The sequence below is a fragment of the Hesperophylax consimilis genome, chromosome 27, assembly GCF_061612785.1.
Source record: "Hesperophylax consimilis isolate HC1 chromosome 27, BYU_Hcon_1.0, whole genome shotgun sequence".
Taxonomy (NCBI): Eukaryota; Metazoa; Arthropoda; class Insecta; order Trichoptera; family Limnephilidae; genus Hesperophylax; species Hesperophylax consimilis.
In genome coordinates, this window is record NC_142862.1 from 17309788 (window position 1) to 17332000 (window position 22213).

The 22213-nt window shown below is 39.1% G+C and overlaps 1 protein-coding gene across 2 annotated transcripts; it reads right to left on the minus strand.

The window, feature by feature from the left end:
* Window positions 1–1360: 1360 nt before the first annotated feature.
* LOC149410678 (chymotrypsinogen B-like) lies at window positions 1361–13314 on the minus strand. 2 transcript variants are annotated; one of them, XM_089647748.1, is made up of 10 exons: window positions 13250–13314; window positions 12637–12673; window positions 10299–10501; window positions 9950–10156; window positions 9473–9640; window positions 8846–8979; window positions 6878–7066; window positions 2877–3036; window positions 1658–1909; window positions 1361–1499 (listed from the first exon to the last, which is right to left on the minus strand). In XM_089647748.1, the coding sequence occupies exons 1-9, from the start codon at window positions 13296–13298 to the stop codon at window positions 1668–1670; spliced, it is 1389 nt and encodes a 462-aa protein (XP_089503874.1). In that variant the 5' UTR covers window positions 13299–13314; the 3' UTR covers window positions 1361–1499; window positions 1658–1667. The 2 variants fall into 2 exon arrangements, with proteins under 2 accessions (XP_089503874.1, XP_089503873.1); XM_089647747.1 differs by having other exon boundaries at window positions 1361–1909.
* Between the last annotated feature and the right edge of the window lie 8899 nt (window positions 13315–22213).

The following is a 22213-nucleotide window of genomic DNA, read 5'->3' on the forward strand; positions in this document are numbered from 1 at the left end:
TAAAAATATCAATAAGTTAAAAACCTTTATTTTACTATTACATCTATTTTACTATTACATATATTTTAAAAGTATTTAAAACTAAAATATAATAAGCAGTAATTGTTGATTGAGGTACTAGTAAATATTGAATTATTTGGCGGGTTGGAAATAAGCCTACATAGCTCAGTGGCTCAGAACACCTGCAGAAACTACTATATATTATCAAATAAAATTTAGATAGTCGAGAAGCTTACCGCTCGACCACGGAGACCGTTGCCGTATTTAGGGCTAGAAAAAAATAAGTCCAAAGCTTTTTGACTAGAACATTAGGGATGCGCCGCATCCAAAGCACGTATTAAGGGAACGGGCCTGGTACATTGCCATCCCTTATGAACATCCTTTCACAACTTGGATCAACGGGCCTGGTACATTTCCATCCCTTCCGAACATCCTTTCACAGCTTGGATCAACGGGCCTGGTACATTGCCTTCCGAACATCCTTTTACAGCTTGGATCAACGGTCCTGGTTCATTGCCAATATTGCCATCCCTTCCGAACATCCTTCCACAGCTTGGATCCACGGGCCTGGTACATTGCCATCCTTTCCGTTGTTGTGTTTTAACCATTTAATCTTTCTATAATATACTCGTATATAAGAAGAGTGTATGTGGCTGGTGGATTATATATGACTATATTATATTACTTACTTAACCTTCAAAAGAAGAGGAAAGTCACTGCTTACATCAGCGTTCGAAAACGTTAGACTTCAGCTAGTTTTTTGAAACACATCTATTTTGTTTTCTCGAGTAAATGTATCAATGAATTAAGTGAAATTTTGGCAGCGTAAACTAACCCACTTCCTGGCATCCGATCGAGCTGAAACTCGTAAGATAGACTCGTTGTCCATGACAATGAACATGCATTGGATGATATATTTAATAAATAATAATTATAATCTAATTAATTGGCTTAGGTGTCCCTGGGCAGGAAAGTTCAATCTTCAGTTAAACCATTTTTTGTTTGTTTTTGCTTGTCTTCCAGAATTAATATGATTATTTGAAATTGACTCTAAATACATCCACGGAGATAGACAACTACTTACATTTAGAAAAAGAATCACCCACGACTGTAAATTAATGTAGTAAATAAAGTATAAAAATAAATGTCTAAAACAGTTTATTAAAACAAAACAAGAATTATAAAATAGTTTTTTTTTTAATTTATTTTGAAATGTCATGGGTAATGCAAACATTTAAAGGTGTTCCGTATATGCATCCTTCAGGAATCGACTGTCAAATACATGTATTTTTTATGGTTCAATGGGATATTTTCACAAACTATAGCTGTGGTAATCTGACCATTGTAATAAAAAATACAATTTAAATCGTTGTGGAAAATTTATTCGTTAAAAAAAAACATTTGAAGAAACATGGGGTTGTTATGATACCCTGTTTAAACAGTCTAAAATTATGTATTAGTATTATTTGATCAATTTGAAACAACTACAAAATCGGGAAAAATTAAACCAAATATGAAATATCACGTTTTATCAACAAGAAGGTTTTCACCATCGTTGATGGCTTTAAATTATTAGACAATCTAAGAAATATCGATTAGTATTTGATTATTAACTGCGAGCTTTCAAGGTTCACGTGACTTAAATACATTTAAATAGACATTTATTTCTATTTGTTAATATCGTCAGTAATGGTTTGGCGTATCACACTTCTAATAGTCTTCTTCAGCCATTGCCTCATCTTGAAGATGTTGGTGAAAGCCGTGTAAGTGTTGGATCGGCAGGAAGTTTTTTCATCATTGAGAGGCCCGCTGCTCACCACCCCACGAAGATACCAACGGGGGGAGCCCTCCCTGTCCATTGTAGGAAATACCAATCCTCCACCTCTATCGCCCTGGCACATGGCGCTGCCTGAAAAACGCAAGAAATAATTTAATCTCTGTACCAGACAGCAGATGGATATACCTACCTAAATAATTATTGAATAATTATGAAAATGAATATTCTGATATCCCACATTTTACGATGAAGAATCCTTTGAGGCTTATCTCGCACGATGAGTCATCTTGCTAAGAATTTAAAGCACCGTACACGTGTCATATCGCCAGTTCAAGGATGAATTACTCGCTCGACAAACCGTGGGACCTCAGTATATGTTTAGATTTAAGAATAATTACTCCACATTAACACGTGTAGAAATTGTTGAATTCGAACCCAATAAATACGCCAACAACTGGCTCAACCAGTCAGTTGTCCGACGACTTTCGCAAGTTGTGTTTCTTTTCAAATCCTTACCCAAGGTACCCCCAGAGGAAACCGGCATTTACAGTCAATGTCACTGGCTTAGGTGTCCAGTACAATCTCTATATGTACAAATATATGTATGCTTCTTTGTTTGTCCCCTGTAGACACAAAAAACAGCTGGACTGATTTCGCCGAAAATTTCAAAGATTGTTCTTATTAGTGCCAGGAATGTTTAGAGAGTAGTTTGAATGGTAGAAGAAGTTGGAGAAGTCCGTGAAAGACGCATTCTCTCAGCACTGGAATGAGATATGTGGCCGAAGTATAGACTATATAATGAGTTTTTTTTAACAGTTACAGTATGGTGTACATTGGCCAATGGTGGAAAATGTCGGTAACGCCAGAGGAAGACCCATCACGTTATTTCTGTTCTGGAATGAGGTACGGAGCCGAATTATAGTCGCTAAAAATAGTAACAAAGTGGATTTCATGATTCTATAATAAACGAATGGTAGGAAACGTTGAGGAGAAACGAAGAAGACATGAATCAAATATTAATTTGTCGTAATATGAGGTGTATGTCTATGCCAAGTCGCAAGTCCCGACGACACCTCTTTACACCCTACATAGTATTTACCATTGAGATGTCCAGCGCACAGTTTATCCATCGTGAGGTACCTGCTGAACTTGTACTTGGAAAACTCTATGCGGCACTCCCCGTAACCAACGACTGGCATATCCAGGGTCTTCAGTTCCTCTGATGGTTCTCCGTTCTCTGTCCTTCCCCAGCCAGTTACCTGCCAGGAATATAATTTGTGTGTTACAAAAACTCAATTGTTGATAATATGTATACAACGGGTGCTTTTATCACAGTTTAAAACTACTTTGAAAACTAAAATAAAGCCCAAGATTCTGAATTTACTAGCGATTTTTTTAGACAACTTTCATTTTTGCTGCACCAACAAATAAATCTTATTTTTGTGAATATCCTCTTACCGAGATAGAGGCATTGTTATTGAATTTTCCCCTCCCTAAAAAAAAACTCCCACGAAAAACACGGTTATTATGAATGCATTCATCATTATTAAGAAAATTGAGAACTTCCAGAATTTTGTCCAAACTATCAGTGCACTTGATATGATTATTTATAAAATATTCTCTACTCAAAGCAAAGTTCTGGAGTTAGTCACAATTTTCCGTTTCATCATTTTTGTGCATAAGATTTATTTAATTTAATAATGGTCCCAAAATGGTGCCATGGGGCACTCCTGAAGAAGTTTAATAAAAATTTCGACGGTTTCACTGCGGGATTTGAATTTCGGAAGAAAGCATAAACATATTGAAATATGAAATTATGAAGACTAACGTTACTAACGTAGAGATGTGTAAGATCTAGTCTAATTTTATTCCTGAGATACACCAAGCAAATATTCATTATAAAACGAGGGAATAAAAAGTATCCACAAGAAATTACGAATTTTACATATCCAATTAGGTATATAAAAAATCCAGTGTTCGTGAATCGTCCGAAAAAAAGACACCTTAACACGATGATGCCTAGGATTATTGGAAAGAAATATCCTCTCGATTGAGGATGAAAACGAAAACTCCTCGGTTGCGTCATGCAAATGCTAGGACGACACCGAAGCAGAATATCCTTGCGCCTCAGGGGTAGATGTGCTTAATGTAGCTCAAACACATCTGACAGCTCTACAAGATGTCTTAGCAGAGAAGCAGTAAAAGGTCTCAAAAGACCAGCAGCTGAGGATCGCCAGAAACGTATCGGAAGTTTTTAAGTACTAAAAAAATTATCCAAGACATAATTCGGCCATCTGAGCTAGGCGTTCGGGTCACGGGAAAAAAAGATAAGAAATAAAGGTATCAATAAACACGGCAACCGCGGGCGAGCAGCAATAACTATTAAATGCACCCTGCTTCGACAAATCGAGCACAATTAAGGCCCGACTACCGACCAAGCGATCTCAGAGACTAATATTTTTTGGTGTACCGCGGGACCTGAATGACGAAGAATTTTTAAGAATCGCCTTAACTGGTGTTCCCAACATTCAAGACATGGAGGGAACTATTGCGTGCTGTAAATTAAGTCACTTGGCTGGGGCTCGCTCAGGAAACACTTGTCATCGTATTTATGAAATGCCCGCCATCGTGCATAAATTAATTATTGAACAGGAGAAAGTATTTGTGAACTGGACTGTTTGCCGCGTCAGAGAATTTATTGGCCTTCCTATTTACAATAAATGTCATATGATTGGACACTCATACAAATATTGCAGAGATACTACCTACATGTGGACACTGTGCTCAAGAAAAACACACCCGTGAGCCTTGGCCAAATACAACCATCAAATCAGTTTGCGCGACATGCACCAGATTTGGTAAGCCTGCTGACCATTCTATCGGAGATAGGGACAACTGCCCAGCCTACATAGCTGCCCTCAAGAAGAACCTAGCTATAATAGACTATGGAGTGTAATATACAAGAACACAAGTGCCTGACCATCGATGACTATACTTCCATGAAGAACTGTCTGCGAATAATGAATATGAACGCTAGAAGTGTACGAAACAAGTTTGACGAAATTAAGGAAAAAGGTCAGAAGATTATGCGATATTGTTCATGTTCTTGTCATCACTGAAACGTGGCTTAATGTTGCAGAAGAAAGGTTATTTTGCGTAAATGGTTTTCACAGTGCTTTTTCTTCTCGCCCAAATAAAGACGGAGGAGGTGTCACCATATATGTTTTGGATTATATGAAGTGCTCTACCATTGAAAATTTATCCAAAGAAAATTCATTTTTAGGTATAAGTGTTTGCAGAAGTGATAGGAAACCAGTCAACATTTATGCCATTTATCGAAAACCTAACCCAAACATGCACAATTTCCTAACACATTTTGAAAAAATACTGTAAAAAAGCAGACAAGATACATAAATACTCGGAGATTTCAACATTAACACTTCCATAAACACACCTTATTCTTAAAATTTTATCAATATCTTATTAACATAAAATTTCTCAATACAAAACAAATCATATCCCACAAGAGTCACTGATACGAGCAGCACTATTATAGATCACGTTTTATCACAGTGTTCCGCAAAGTGTGCTCCGCGGCACACTGGTGTGCCGTGGCCATTTGTAAGTGTGCCGCGAGTCCCGCGTCACTTCTCACAAAGTGCTCTGTAAATCGGTCTTTACTTTTCTGTGCGGCGCGGCGGCGGGAGGTGGCGTGGGTGGGACTCGATCGCTGCAAAGTGGCCGTGTGCTACGCCGCTACGCTACATTATCACGTGTGCTACACTACATAAGTGGGGTGCTATTGCTAAATTATCGCGTGATTGCGCACGAGCTATCGGGGTGCATGCGCGTGACAACATAACATTACGAATTCATGGAGCTTAAAACTGATCGGACACTAAAATTAAAATTTTCTGAAACAGAGTTAGCACATTTTTGGCTCCACGTAAATAATGAGTATCCACTGCTGTCAAAGCGAGCTATTGCAATTCTATTACCATTTGCCACGACTTATTTATGCGAATTGGGGTTTTCAACTCTCACGATAAAGTCAAAAAAAAGAGAACGCCTGAGGACGATCGACGAAGAGATGCGAGCAGCGTTATCAACGATTGTTCCAAATTTTGATCGTCTGTGTTCAGTTAAACAGGCTCACATTTCGCATTAAACATCTTTTCATTTTATATTGATTTTAATAATAAATATTAATAAAATATTCTTTTTGGTAAATTTTGGTTCGGAGTGGCCACGAATTAGGCTTATTACGAATAATTTTTAGAAAAAAACTTTAGATATGCCGTAATTACTATAAAAGGAAACTTTTTGGCTTGGTGGCGGCGGAAAAAGATGCATTTTAATTATCAATTGCGTAAAATTAAAATTCACTTCTCGAACCGATTTGGTGACAGTTCGCGGTCATTCTGTCACTGTTATGTGATAAATATCAATCATAATTACACAAACCCGGCTAGACAAACCCTGCTTTGCCAAACAAACCATTCAAAACCTGAGATGTTTTTTTAATTATGAAGTCATGCAGCTTTCGTAGTTTAACCTCAAAGTTCGCCGTTATTCGTAATAAGCCTAGCCAATCCTATCCAAAATTTACCTTGTTTTTTTTTCTTTGGTGTACCGTTAAAATTTCTTGATTAGTTAGGTGTACCGTGAACATAAAAAGTTTGCGGAACACTGTTTATCAAACAGTCAAAACACGATCACAAAATCAAAAACACTTATCGTCATCTACTTACACGACTAAATTTGGAATTGACTCCTTACAATACATTGCCAAGAAGCAATACAACGCATTACCTAGTTACCTAAAACTTCCGGCAACGAACAAAAACATTGGAAGAAGCTCTTAAAAGCTATTTCCTCAGCAGTTTTATTAATAACTGACACATTCTTTCTTTGGAACTCCCAAATAACTTCTGCGTTTATTTATTTTAATGTATTTATGTTGTCTTGTCTTTAATCTAATGTTGTCTGTCCCGAAGTGAGTTTTGTAAACTCACTGGGAATAATACACTATAAATTTATTATTATTTTGTAATCTAGGTATTATCTTGTAATAAAAAAATAAAAATAACATGTTCTTACCTTGCCGGTGTTTCCAGGTAATGTTTGAAGGGTGTCAAACCTCTCATTGAGGATGTCGTAGCAAACGGGCCGGACAGAGTTTTCGAACTGAAAGGGAGTCGCCAGCTGCAGCACGGCCAGGTCTTGTTGCTGGTGTTGCTCATACCCAATATATTGGGCATACCCCGGGGGAAGGTGAATTGCGATCACCTACAAATTATAGATGGTTATTGTGGTGTTAGAAAGTAATATTATGACAAGTGCAATGTACGTCGAGGGTAAGCTGCAATACAAGCGTTAGAGGGGAGTTTTGTTTTTAGTTTTTAGAATTTCGAAATTCCAATATGTTTACTCTTTAAAAACCTCAACAATTTATTGACCTGGGAAGACATTTTCAGGTAGCGCGGTTAACCTTAAATTCACAAAAAATTTTTTTTTTTTAGGTGTAAATAGAGCTCTTCATGTAAAAGATGTATTATGTAAAAGCCCATCATGACGTTAATTAATTAATATATAATTATTATTTATGGTGCCACGTGTTCGACTATTCTTTCTCGCTCTTGCAACTCTTTCTTCTGACTTCCGTTAAAACAAAAAGTCGCAAATTGTCAAAGCGCATGAAACTCAAAATCACTTCCGCGCATCCAATTCTTGATGCAACATTTATTTACTAAAAAAATACCAACACAAGACAAGATTTTGTTGTGTCCTGTGTTTAGTGAACGAAAACAGCATACAACAGATATATAGCATCTAACAGACTTATTGTGAAGTTATAAAGTACCATTGTGATTGTGGGTGAAAAACGATTTCTTATCCGTGAAAACCAAAAAAGTGTTTCTGATGATTGAAGTTTGTGAAATATTAGTTGGAAAAAATGTGGTAAAAAGCTTCTATTCCTGTCATAAGACATCAGAAAATAATACAACACTTTTTTGATAAATATAAAAGCATAGAAATGTAAGCAAATGGAATGAAAATAGGTTAGTTTCGGAAGGAATAATTGAACCGTATTCGTGCAGTGAATTTGCTAGTGCTATTTATTGATCCGGTTAACAATTAACCCTTAATTATTGGTAGATAAATATCCGTTGCCGAAGATTGAAGAGCTAAATTAAGTGGCGGAAAAGTTTTCGCGAAGATTGATCTACATCTGAAACAAGCATATAATCATTTTATAAGCAATAATTATTAGCCTGAAACACTCATCCACATTGAAAAATCTCCTACAATACATCAACGGTTACATATAAAACTATTTAACCTAGTTTTTAACACTTTATATAGGTGCGTTGAATTGTCATTTTGATGACTTATCCTGTCACCATTATAAACGTACCCATTTTTAAATTATTTAAGCTAAAATATATTATTGTTGGAATTGTGTAAAATAATTCAGTACAATAATGTAATGTAACTCAGGTTAGCACCTATAATTTAAGTAAGTAAGTAATTAAGTAAGTAAGTAAGGGGATGTGGAATTAGAAAGTATTTAATTTGACTCCGTCAGTATAGAGCGAGATAGATAAACTGTATTGCGCTGTATAATGTATCAAGTGTATTAGCTTCATCTCCCTGTCTCAAAACCCAGCTCTCAGTTAGACCACACGAATCCATAACCATTGTACGCGTTTATTAACAAACTAAATCTTTCTAATATCCGGATTATTATTACGATAATCATTCATCATCGCATTAATATAACAGTTACAAAGGAACTGTCGCTTCCCCTCGAGTAGTTCTTTTTACTTATTTTAAAATTAGTCAATTTAGTATATTTTCTGTTAGTTTTCGTAAAGCAGTACTTTTACTGCTTTACTAGACCCAGTTGCGAGACAGAATATCTAAACAATAAAGTTTACAGAATTACTCTCTGTTCTCATTGTACTTATATATTTCAATGAGGAATCTATATTTTAATCCTATGCCATATCCCATACTAACTGAAAAGATAAAAGTTATTATAACTTCAAATGAAATTTTACCAACATCTGATTGCTGGACGAGTTTCACGTTTTCAGCCGAATTGTTGTCCCAGGACCTGAGGAACTTCCCGGCAGCAACCTTGTAATACTTTGCATCTATATTTTCTTGTTTAACCAGATCAAAGAAGCACTGCGCGGCTGAAAAGATAAATATGTATTATTTTTTAGCAAAACTGAGAATTCATTATAAATCGTTATCGTAACCAGCAAGAAGAGACTACTCTTGTTGAATGAGGTAAATCTTAAGCTATGTGCACACGTATTTTCATGTTCGACGGTTTGGCTCGATAGAACATATTAACATGGACCTATGCTCATCGTTGTGTCCCCATGCTGAAGCAGCTCTATATAAGACGCCATAGATATACGAGTAGCTCTAGCCAAGACGCTCAATAAAATTGTAAATTTTTGTCGAACATCGGTGAAGAATTACCGTCCCTGAATCTTTTTTGCATCGAGGGTTGGCTCGATATCGAACAAAAAACATGAGATGGTACACATGTTGAGACGTATGAGCGTAAAACCATCGGGCATTAACGGTTGTTATTACTTACTTCTAGAGTACAGTAAAAGAAAGGAAGGAATCTTAAGATCAAAATTGATATGAAATATATTATTGAGTAACACTTACAACTGATTACAAGATTAGCATGTATAATGGAACCTCCGCAAATCTGTTCGGTGGTATTTTTATTTTCGTCCCACTGGAAGATCCCCACGTGCCAAGGGAACGTGTTTCTTTTAACTGTGAACCCATGTATAATTTGTACTCCACCGATGGCATTTTCTAAACCGCAATCTGCAAAAAACCTGTTTTGTTAACTTCCAAAAAGAAAGCATATTTTTTCGCACTAGAATTTCATGAATAATATATAATTTACATAATGAGTGTCGTATGTTTTGTAAAATATTTTGAGGAGAACAGCGTTAAGTGTTCTGTCCTTCATACAAAGAGCCCTTTCTAATTTTTTCCTAAAAGGAACCATTCCATAGCACAGTTTATGACTTAGACCTTGAAATTTCTCTCTAATATTCCATTTAAGCCTCGGGGTAAAAGAGTTTATTCGGCTTTTCAACGAGCAAGAAAAATTAGTACAAAATACTCGACCTGGTCTACAATCTGGAATAGGGTTATCCCAAATCCCGCCTTGCATGCACGTCAGGTCCTCAAGGTCATCGCTGGGATTGTGGTACCCGGACTTGCAAGTTGAAGTAATCACGGACCCATAAGGCAGAAGCTTGGGACAGTCCATTTCGATTCCTGATTTATAGCATCTGAAGTCCACGGTGAGGGATTTAACCATATGACATCTTTCTGAAAAATTGTATGGGGATCAATGAACTACCCAGACTGCTTATGCATAGAAACATTTTTTTCGGATTGATTGGTTGGTAGTTTTCATTTACAAAATTTTGCGAAAGGTTCCGAAAATAGCGGTCACTAAGAAAATCCTTACTCCTGCAAGTTGGCGGTGGACTGTCCCATTTGCCGGCATTACAAGTGGCGAATACCTTTTCAGTGGAAGGATCATAATTCGTGTTGCAAGAGTAAGTGATGAGGGTGAACTCTTCAACGATAGTCCCAGGCGGCAAGTTCTTGTTAGGGCCTGCCACCGAGAACTTGCCGTTAGATGGATTGCCTGGCAAGACGCATTTAGATCTGCAAAAGAATGAAAAAAACACGTTAAAAATATACCTAAATTTTACATTTTGTCAATTTAGTTGTCATCGATAGCCCTTTGTTCTTGATAGAACTGTTTGCCGGAATTTTAAAACAATTTAAGACCTTGGAAATAAAATTCAGGAGAGCAATGTTCTACTGATGTTAAAATATATATTTTCTAAATAATAAATCATTGATTTACCTTTTATGCATTTAAAAGGTTTAGCATATTTGCTAAACTTAATTTATAATATTTTATAAATTAAGTTTGTAGGTGCACTTGAGGTGATTTTGCACAAAAACTAATAAATAATAATGAATACTAATTGTTTTTTTACAAATTATTTGTACCTTTTCTGGTTTTTCTCAATTAAAACAACAATATTTCTAGAACTTCAATCAGTGAGCGTTGATCAACGGACAGTATTTGCATTTTTCACAAACAAACCCTAATTGTTTTTACAAAAGTACCATATTTTTTACAAAGAGTTAGAAGAATATGATTCTTTTCTAAATTTTTTAACAAGAACTGTTGCATGGAACATTTTGATAAATGTGGACCGTCGAGGTTTTCCTCCCAAGGTCTTCAATTATTGTGCAAAGCTGTCGAAACTCTTGAAGTTGTCGAAACTATTTGAATTGTAGATTCAAGAGATTGCAAACAAAGTGACCAGCACGTGCAGAGGCGGATTTGCAGTCTTGGCCGCCCTAGGCCCCAGACCATGTAGCCGCCCCTTTCTCAGTACCCATCATATTGACCAGGAGTATCCAAACTTTTCAGTATGTTCCTAGGGTCAAAACCGTTTTAATTTTTGCTATTTTGTACGTAGAATATTTAGGTACTTAGGAACAGAGGCGGTCCCTGCCTGAGTGCATTTGTGCACTGCACTGCCAAACATCGATATAAGTTAGAAATGTAAATTCGTATATCCACTCACCAAGAATTCACGCCAGATCATTATAATCTTCTTACCAATCAAAGTTTGTACTAGACTCCCGCGCATGCGAAAAACAGGGCATTTTCGGCTTTGCCCGAGACATGCCATGTACCTTCTATAGGCACTGTCTCTAGAGGTCGGAACCGTGAAATGAACGAGACAGGTAGAGACCCATAACGGCTGTTGATGTGTTAGAGCAGTGGAGATAGAAGCTGGTCTGTGCATTATCGGCGCATGCGCCGAAACATCCTGATATATATCAAAAACCTTAAACATGCGTAAAACGTTTGGAATGCATTAGTTAGGATTGACAGATTTCGAACTAATTAACAATGTTATAATATTCTAGCGTTACCGGCGCGATCTACATATCTGCAAACTTGACAGTATTCATTATTGGCGATTGACGCGACGTTTTAACGGTTTTTACGAGTTTTGCTCTGCAAAAAGCTTTTTAAAAATGAGTACTAATGAAAACATTGCGGTTAACATTGATTTTATCAAAAGTAACCAAAGTTCATTTAATCCCAACAAACTAGAGATGATTTCGCGAATGCTGACGGAGCAATATCAATTTTACAATTATTTTACAAGTGTAACTTGGTGGAGTGTTTTAGTGAAATAGTGAAACTGTTAAAAATAATTTGTACTATTCCGATGACAACTATCGAGTGCGAAAGGTGTTTTTCTACGTTGAAACGTGTAAAAACATTTCTGAGGAATACTATATCCCAAGATTGTCTCAATGCTTTATCAATGATGAGCATCTAAAAAAGTTTGATCTCGTCTATACCAGACTTTAATAATCTTGTAATTGAAGAATTTTCTCAAATGAAAGAGCGACGAATGGATTTTTTCTACAAATGAATTATTTGTACTGGGTATGTAGTTTCCTTTAAATCACTTTATTTTCCTATTTTACATGTTACCATTATTTGTGAAATGCACTGCTGGCAAATTCTGTCACGAGCCGCCTCTGCTTAGGAAGTAATTTCTTGTTATCATCTGTGACTTTTTTGTCACGATTGGCCGCCCCTAATATCTGGCCGCCCTAGGCCCGGGCCTACATAGGCCTAAGGGCAAATCCGCCTCTGAGCACGTGACTTACATTTAACTAATAATGAAATGACTAGATATCAATTTGCTGAATAAATCGAATTTGAGAACAGTAGCAATGTAAATAAATAGTCTTACTCATCCAATGTTGGTTGTGGAGTGGTTGTCGAAGGAACTGAAAATTATGAAAATGTTTTATTAAAAAAAAATAGTTAAAGACGGAAAAAATATCAGAAAAACATTATATTATTGCTAAATTAAATCAAACAAAAAAATGCATAGAGTTTGGGTTAGTGCAAGAGGGTTCCGTGAAAAAACAACACAGTGGCATTCGAAAGCACATTTGAAAACATATTCAACTTAGTTTTTTCATTACTTTTCATGGCTTTATATTACTTTTGGTACTGTGATACTGTGTGGAGAGCCTTTTTATGGAAAGGAAGGAGAAGAAGTTCTGGGAAGGAAACCTCTAACCTTACTTTCTTTCCTCACTCGATAAGGCTTCACAACATTCCCGAATTGGGGATGCCATAATCCCACTAGCTCCGAAGAGTGGGTATTCCCATAAAAATAAGGTAACCAGATAAAACAAGAGTGAAAAACTAGAAATTTTATCTAATAGTAGGTAAGGTTAGGTTATATTAGTTTACTTTAAGTTAAGTGTGATTTTATTTTTGTCTTTGTCACCTGTCTTTAATGCTCTGTTTTGTCGTGGAAAAAAAAACAAAAAAAAAACAAATATAAAACTTACCAAGCACAAAAAGTGTGAGAAAACACGACGTTGCAAATAACAACTTCATGATTATGCTTCTTGAGAATGACTGAGGAAAACAACACGATATTCAGGTATATATTGCAGGTCAACCATAGGATCAACACAATCACAGGTCACCAGATAACCTTACAAAGTCGTAAAACATAATGTCCGATTAGTAGCCGAGTAGAAATAAGCGTCGAGTTCAGAGGCGAATTTGCAGTCTTGGCCGCCCTAGGCCCCAGACCATGTAGCCGCCCCTTTCTCAGTACCCATCATATTGACCAGGAGTATCCAAACTTTTCAGTAAGTTCCTAGGGTCAAAACCGTTTTAATTTTCCTGCCATTATCATTCATGGTTCATGGGGTGAGATTTGTCCAGGTCTTGGCGTCGGATACGTCGGCCCACCTGCTGCGTGGCGGGCCGGATCGAGAGAGACTGGGTGAGGGAGGCCTTTTGACCTTTCCAGCCGGACTATCTTGACCCATCGCCTTGCACCGCAGTTGGAGGGATGTATTCATACGTTCCTGGACACACTAATCCCCAGATTCCTACCCGCCCCTCATACATTTTCCTTTTCAGAACTTCCTATCCTTCCCTTCCTTAAAAAGACCCTCCACACAGCATCACCTAAGATGACATAGGTCGTGAGGGAAAATATTTTCCTCAAAGCCTCCTGTGTGGAATTAATGTAAAAAAATACGCTTGCTAAATTCGCTAGTTCAATTAATTGTCGATTGTCGCAGGCCGGATTGATGACATTGGCGGGCCGTTGTTTGGAGACCCCTGATATAGACTATAGACTACATAATTAATTTACTTTATTGACAACTTTTATCGAAATCGATTCAGAAATTTAGTTAACTATAATAGCTGCTAGTATGTAATACTTTCTAAGGTTTCAAGGATTTGAATAAAACATTTAAAACAGTTTTAGGTTTAATTTATCTAACTAGTTTCAGGTTTATTCTCATACAATAATATATAAGTGTTTCACAGTTACAATTAGGGTTGCCAGATACGGGCTGGATAAAAAGTTATTATTAAGTCTCCAAACAAATAAAAGAAATCAGCACCTTTTTTAAATAAAAATCAACTTAAGGTAAGGTGTGGCGAGGGCGGCTGCGGGGCGTGGGGGCGCGCTGTGTGCTGTGTGTGAACACGCTCTTGCATATCGCTATTTCGTACGTAGAATATTTAGGTACTTAGGAAGTAATTTCTTGTTATCATCTGTGACTTTTTTGTCACGATTGGCCGCCCCTAATATCTGGCGGCCCTAGGCCCGGGCCTACATAGGCCTAAGGGCAAATCCGCCTCTGGTCGAGTTTCTTTCCCAGGCAGGTTGATACTTCCAGTACCACCCTGGTGAAAGACCGCCCCGTCAAATTGAAACGCTGCTTGAAATGGGTTTACCCGTACTCGATGACCATATCTGAATAGCCAGGTAACTCTTACTCAACTCCTTCCCCACCTCATTACCCCAGCCTGTCAATATATAGGGTATTTTCACGTTTTTTTTTTTTTTAATTCTCGAAAAAAATAATGACAGTGAAAATATTTTTATTCTATTTTTATGTTGACGAATACATTTTTTATATAGATTTGAAATTGACTATTTCGATTTGCCGATATGTTCGTTATTATTCGTGAATTCGGCGGCGTGACCTCGCGGTTTGAGATCGTTCTTCAAACCAATAATTATCAATGAAATTATTAAAATTACACTTTCTTGGTGCAATAATTGGAATCAGAGAAATGGTTCCATGATAACTCAACCCAGTGACAATTCAACACACCTTTAAAAAGTGATATAAAGTCACTACAAACGATGAATTTTTTTTTTAACCTAACCTAACCTACCCCAGTTAATAAAGTTTTTGTTTCATCACTTTCCATGACTTTAACCTAACCTACCCCAGTTAATAAAGTTTTTGTTTCATCACTTTCCATGACTTTATATAACTTTTTAAAGATGTGATGAATTATCATTTTGATGATTTATCCGGTCACCATTAGCCCTCACTTTGAGCACGGCACACCGATTTGAACACCTTTCTACCAAACTCGTGTTGAAAGAATTCAATGAAAAAATGTTGAGAACATTAAATATAAATTATATTTACGCTTTAAAAAATACTAAAACCGAATCCATAAAATTCTACATCTTAAACTCCCTTCAAATCCGACTTTAAATGTTTAATCAAATCCATTATTCTACATCACTCCCTTCAAACTCAACTTTTAATGGTTGATCAAATCCATTATTCTATCTCTTAAACTCCATTCAAACCTAAGGACGGGTTGTTTCGGAGAATTTTAACAATTCATCAAATTTCAACGTTCATTTCTGGGATCTGTGAAAGTCCAATTCAAGTTCTGTTATTATATCATTATAGGCTAGTTGCTTGACAGAACTGAAATAAAAACAGAACTTGAAAATGAACGTTGAAACTTGATGAATTGTTCAAATACTCCGAAACAACCCGTCCTAAATGTTAGATCAAATCAATTATTCTACATCTTACTCGTAACCCCCTTCAAATCCGACTTTTAATGTTTGATCAAATCCATTATTCTACATCTTAAACTCCCTTCAAACCCGACTTTTAATATTTATTTGATCAAACCATTGTTTAAAATTCTTAATAGGGGCCTGGATTCGCCTGAGCTTACAAATTTCATACAAATCCACATAACATCAGGACCAACCCGACAAACTTAATTATTTTTATTTGCGTACGCAAAAGCAGGGCTAACTTTCAGGAAAAAAATCCCAAATTCACCATATAATTGCGCAGTGTTTAATTCATCTTTTGACTATTGTCTACATTCTTTATATGTATTATCAATAACCTTTTGGGGATCTTGTGAGGAGGTACCAAATGAAAGAGGTCGTGAAGGTCACAGTGTTGTATTGAGTCAGGTTGCCGTGTGAGAGATGACTTAGGACCGATGTTGAACACTCCGGATGCAGGCGATGGTGTGCTGGTCAAGCGTGGGTCAGTGAGTCGACGCCGCTGCTGGTAACCAGACTCGTTGACCGCCAGGAACTGGCGAAGAACGTGGGTCTTCGGGTCCTCCAGTGTTGACAGGAAAGCCGAAGGTGCGGTGGACCTTGTAGGCGGTTTTACGGGAGGTGCATAGACCATGGAGGATGCTGCGTGGTCTAGGTGCGCGGATGTAGCGCTGGTCAGATGCGCTAGAACCAGGGCGCTGTGATCCAGTGTAGCGCTGGCCAGGAACGATGGCCGGGGCCAAGGCGCTATGATGATATTTCGATGGAGACGATGGTTGAATCCGTGCAGAGCCGGGTATATTGTCCTACGCGCGGTGAAGGTGCGCGGGTTATCACTTGCGAGACTTGCAAATTGTTGACGGAATAATGACTGACTGACTGCTCGCTGCGTCGGGCCTATTTATATTGACCGGCCGGCGGCATCAGTAGGTATGCGAGATCGCAGGTAAAATGGAGACAACTCGCTCAGTCTGGGTGCTACTGGAATTTTCGTTGGCGCTGAAATTATTCCTAGGCAATAGGCTACCTTCTAGTGAGTTCGCGTAATGTGCTAGACCAACTCGCAACGTATTGTCGTAGGTAGCTCTAGACGTCGCGAGTAGGTAGTTCACTCGCAAGTAGGTACTCGTAGACAGGTAGGTCGTATTGTTTACTTTTAGCGAGACAATCTAGATTAATCTACGATCGCTACAACCTTCTGAAATATCTGACCGAAGTAATGCGTATGCTCACTAAGTGTATCGAATGTATTGAGAGCATCACCCACCCTCATCCTATTTTTCTATTCTTGTTAGTTTTGTAAAATAAAACTAATATTTCTAACCAACATTAGGAAAATAACGTTTTTTGGCTTAACCTTAATGAATTGTGTTCGAAAACTAGAGGTACTAAGCAGAGGCGGCTCTAGGGCTCCAGAAGTGGAAGGTCAATTGATTAAAAAATGAATATGAAATGTTAATAAATAGTATTGCTAATGCGTAGTGAATATTATAAAAACCCCAATGTATGTAGTTAATTTGCCGGTATCCGCCTATTCTGAAGTCGGTAGTCCAATATTGTTTAATTTAAGATTATTTATCTAATTGTTAACACAAATATCTAATTCTTTTAAAGATATTTTCCTGTTAAAAGTTTTTCAATCACTAAGTCCGAACTCAGTCCATTGTTCAGCAGTACCTATACGTTCATTTTATTGCACCCGCAAATGCACTGATAAAAATGATATCTTTGGTTTTTAACCTGTTTATTTTTCTCTTTTATAACATTGTCACTTTATTTGAATACGTTTGTCATGATTCAATGAATTGTTTGCGATTTATTTCGATATGATATCCTCAGAATTTGACATTTTAAATTATTCCATGCAAGTTATGTCAACAATGACAAACATAATTTGGCGAACTCATATTCAAATTCAAAGTGGCTATAATTATAACAGAAAAAAATTTTCGACTGGCAAATTTTTCACATCTCCCTCTAATACTTAATAATCTTAGGTCGTAGATATCTCTATCTCACCGCGGTCATGTCCGAAAATCCCTTTAAAATACATTTTGTATGATACTAAGCATACGTCAGACATGATAGTGTTCACCTTCTTTGTCTGTATAGTAAAAAGAAATAACGGAGATAGCTTGGGGACAAAACTTGAAGTGACCCACAGTAGGTACATATTATATATAAAAATAACTTACTAACTAACTAACCAACCATCAAGCAGTTTGTCCTCAGGAGTAGTAACTCTATCTCGGCACACATTTCTTGCTTCATTAAAATTCATAAATCGTATCATACATAATTTTGACATTACCCGACTCCAATATTTAATCCACTTGGCCGTGAAGAGTCTTCCTCGAGCGTTCTCTACTTCTTCTACCATCAACTTCCGCGTCGTATATTAATAAAATAACTTAATTACTTTTGAACTTAGTTTTAAATTTGTGGAACAACTTACTTTAAAGGTTATGCCTTTCAATGAAAAATAATGAAACAATGATCGAACCTCTATATCTTTTATATTTCAAAGCCGACCGGTTTCGGAACTGTTCTTTCCTTAGGAAAATATATATACTAACATAACATTACAATATAATGGGTGAACATATATTATTGTATGTTGAAGTGGGGGTGGAGTGTGGCTAGCGATTGGTGAAGATTGAGATTTTGTGTGTGTTTAATGCCCGTTCTAGGGAGATTGATACAATTGTATCAGACTATGTGTGATACACAAGACTGTAAATGGGCCGGTGATCCTAATCTGTGGAGGCGGAAGGCGTCGTCCTTCAGTGGCGTGGAGGGGTAGAGCGGGGCGTCTCTGCAGCCGTTGTAGAGCTCGTCCAAATGCTCATTTTCGTCCTTCTTGTAGAGTCTGGGTCGGGTACGTAGAGGCAAAGAGGTCCGGGGTGAGGCGAGGGGGCAGAAGAAAAGAAGGCGAGTAGAAGCAGAAGTCGGAGCGAGGTAGAAGGCAGAGCAGAGAGAGAGTTGTAGAGCTGGTGGTGGTTGCTGGCTATCTGCCCTTCTGAGGGAATGTTTCTCGTTTTATAGGCCGCTGGCGGTCGCGCGACGCTCACACGGGTCCACTTTCTCTTTGATTCCTAGAATCGAGAGCCGTGTTGTGACGCTATCGCGGCGCCCCGCCGGGCAGTTTACCGCCGCTCGGCCGGTAGTTTCGGGCCCGTGGTCGAACGCGACCACGGCCTTTCTTTGTTCAGGCACGATCCTCAGAATTGCGCCTGGGGAACGTTATGACGGCGGAACATTTCTCACGTCATGACGGCGCACGGCCCCTTGCTTCGGGCCGTGGCTGAACGTTCCCTCTCGTATAGGCACGATTCTCATAATCGTGCCCGAATTAAAATGCTATTATGATATCTAATTATGATCTTATCCCCAGCTCTCACAGTATATTTCTCTGCCCGTGTTCCTCTAGCCAAGCTCCGACGTTTCATTTATTGTTTTTACATTTTACATTACATTTTTACATAATTTTACATACAGAGGGTCATGACAGTTTAGCTTTTCATACATTTACATTTTATATTCTTCATATTTCGGGCAGTTTCTTCAATTTAAGGACAGGGCAAATAGCAGATTTTAATATGGGGCGGCCGCGTCCGATCCCGGAGCAGTACGTCCGTTACAACAATATTCACTATCGCTCTGCAGCTATCGGCTACAATTATGTGTTGAAGTGGGGGTGGAGTGTGGCTAGCGATTGACTTTTGACTTTTGAAATATTGGCATACAGAGCTCCGGGCCAAAAAGGCCCCTTTCTCTTTCATAATGATTTTAATAAAGGTTGTAGGAAAAATAGATTTAGTTTTTAAGTTTTTTTAGAAAAAATTTTTTTGCAAAATACATGGCTGCAATATGGGGGGGAAAGTTAGCGTAATTTTTTAAGTGGTTGTTGAGGGGAGGATTGGTGTTGATTAGGGATTTTATTGGTTGTGGATGGAGTTGAGGAGTGTTTCGACGTTAGTGAGGAGTCGGCTGTTCATTTCTAGCGCGGATCTTAGTTGAGCGGCGGCGTTTGTCAGGGCCTTGATGATATGAGGGGTTAAAGTTGGGAGGTTGGGTGAAGGGGGAGAGGTGAGAGAGTCTTGTGAGAGTGGGGGAGGGGTGGAGAGGACACTTGTGGGGGCCAGCGGGGTATCTGATGTTTGTATGTCATTTTGGGTGATGGGAGTCTGATCGATGTGGTTTTGTAGCGAGGATGAGGGGGTGCAGGAGGGCGCAGTGTTGAAGTTGGTAAAGGAAGGGTGGGGCCAGGAGTTGGGCTTTGAGATCGGTGTATGCATGAGGGGGCGTAGGTTGGAGGGAATTGCGAAGCGAAATCTGTTTGAGAAACGGGGGGAGGGGCGTTCGGGGCAGCCTTGGTAATTGGCCGGGTGGGGGCCGGTGCAGAGAGCACATTTAGCTGGTGTATCGGGGGTTTTTGTGCATGAGCTGGTTGGGTGGTGGTCGCCGCATTTGACGCAACGGGGAGTGGCGTTACAGCAGGATGAGGAGTGGCCAAAGGCTTGGCATCGGTGACATTGGCTAACTGAGAGGCGTCTGCGTTGGGGTTCAACGGAAATTTTTAGGTGGAGGATGGATGTGAGCTCTGTGAAAATCTTTTTCGCCGCTTCGGTTTTGGTCAGGTTGACCAGCATGAGAGGTATTTCCCTGCGGGAGGGGCCAGTCCGCATGCGGTGGACTGAAATGACGGGATAGGTAAGGCCAAGAACGTTGTTGATTTCTTGGCTGGTGATCTCTTCGGGGATGCCTCTGAGGACAGCTCTTAGGGGTTTGTCTTCTGGTAATTTGTAGGAGTGGTGATCGATATTACGTTCAAGGAGGAAAGTGATAATGCGGGTTAGGTCGTGGGAGGATTTGGGGTGGATGGTGATGGATTTTGATTGATTTTTTGCGTAAAAGTCAATACCTCTGTCTGTAAGGGTTTTCTCGAGAGAGGCCCATCCCGATATGGAATGAAGTACCACTGGGGGGATCTTTTGGGTCGATACGACCACCTGAGGTATGTTGGGGGGGGTGGGAAGATTTACGGGAGGGGTGGCAGATTCTTGAGGGGGGGGGGTAAGGTCTTGAGAGAGGGTTGTTTGGTGTTGGGTGGGGGTAGTAGGGTGATGTGGGGGGCTGGTAATGTAGGGGGAGGGGGTGACAAGGCGATTTTTGTAGGGGAGAGGGGAGAGAGGTTCAACGAATTTTTTAGGGGGGGTGAGGTAGGCGATTTCCTGCCGCGAGATCGTTTACGTGAGACTTTGGTCGTTTCCCAGGCCATTTCGTCGGTACTTGAGAGTTCGGAGGCTGACGCCTCTGAGCCAGAGAGATCTGCCTCGGACTCCTCTGCAGCCGAGGAGTCGTAGGAGCGGAGAGAAGTTGGCGAGGTGATGGGGGCGCTGATTGAGGGAGAGGCGAGGAGCTGACCGGCGAAGGAGGCCGCGCTCAGAGTCGGGGTGTTTTCGGGAAGGGGGGGTGAAAGGGTGGTACGGTTGATGGGGGTAGTGGTCTCTAAGTCTATGGGCGGGTTGTTGGGAGAGGATGGGGGGGGGTAGGGGTGCGAGAATTTAAGTATTGGCGATAGGTGAGATTAAAGACGTGGATTTTCTCCTCTACAGAATAGGTATTTTTGTCAGGGCGCGACGCGAGGAACGATGTCAGTTCCAGATCGATGAGATCGTTCTCGTCGATGGTGGATTTAGGAGAATTGACGTGGTGGCAAGACATTTTGGATTTGATGAGATGGGGACGGAGCGACATTGGTGGTGATTTGTAGATAGAATATTTAAGGTTGGGGACGGTAAGTGAGTTTAGAAACTTGGAGAGACTGTATGCCAAATATAACAAAAGACAAAAGACTTACAGGTTTGGATGGTAGAGATGGTCTGGTCGGTGGAGTTATACAGCGCTGATTTCGTGGGACGTACAGGATTGGTGGCTAGTGATGGCTTTACTCTTCTTTCAAGCGGGATGCACTATGGGTACGTGGCTAGCGATTGGTGAATATTGAGATTTTGTTTGTTTTTATTTAACGTTCTAGGGAGATTGATACAATATTCAGTATCGTTCTGCAGCTATCGGCTACAATTATGTGTTGAAGTGGGGGTGGAGTATGGTTAGCGACTGGTGAAAATTGAGATTTTCCAACTTTCCGGATCCAGTTGGAGCCGGTTGTGTGGCTGACGGGAGTAAGCAAGGGTAGAAAAAACGGAAGAGGAACGTAAGGAAGTATTTGGATTAACCTATGGTTTAGCATTTTTTGCTCGCTGTCCCATATTTGCGGCCATAATTTTTAAAAACCTTTTTGTTTTAACTTTTATACGGGATGTTAAGGAACGTACTTGGCTTACTTTAACCAGTGATTTGGAGAAAAAAATATAAATAAAATTTTCGTCTCCGGTGATATTTTTTGATAATTTTTTTTTTCAAAAACATAGAAAATCAG

Coding starts and splice junctions, on each gene's coding strand:
- LOC149410678 (XM_089647748.1), bottom strand. CDS start 13,298: ATGAAGTTGTTATTTGCAACGTCGTGTTTTCTCACACTTTTTGTGCTT. Junction 12,674..13,249: donor TCTCACACTTTTTGTGCTTG/GTAAGTTTTATA, acceptor CATAATTTTCAG/TTCCTTCGACAACCACTCCA. Junction 10,157..10,298: donor TCCACCGCCAACTTGCAGGA/GTAAGGATTTTC, acceptor ACAATTTTTCAG/AAAGATGTCATATGGTTAAA.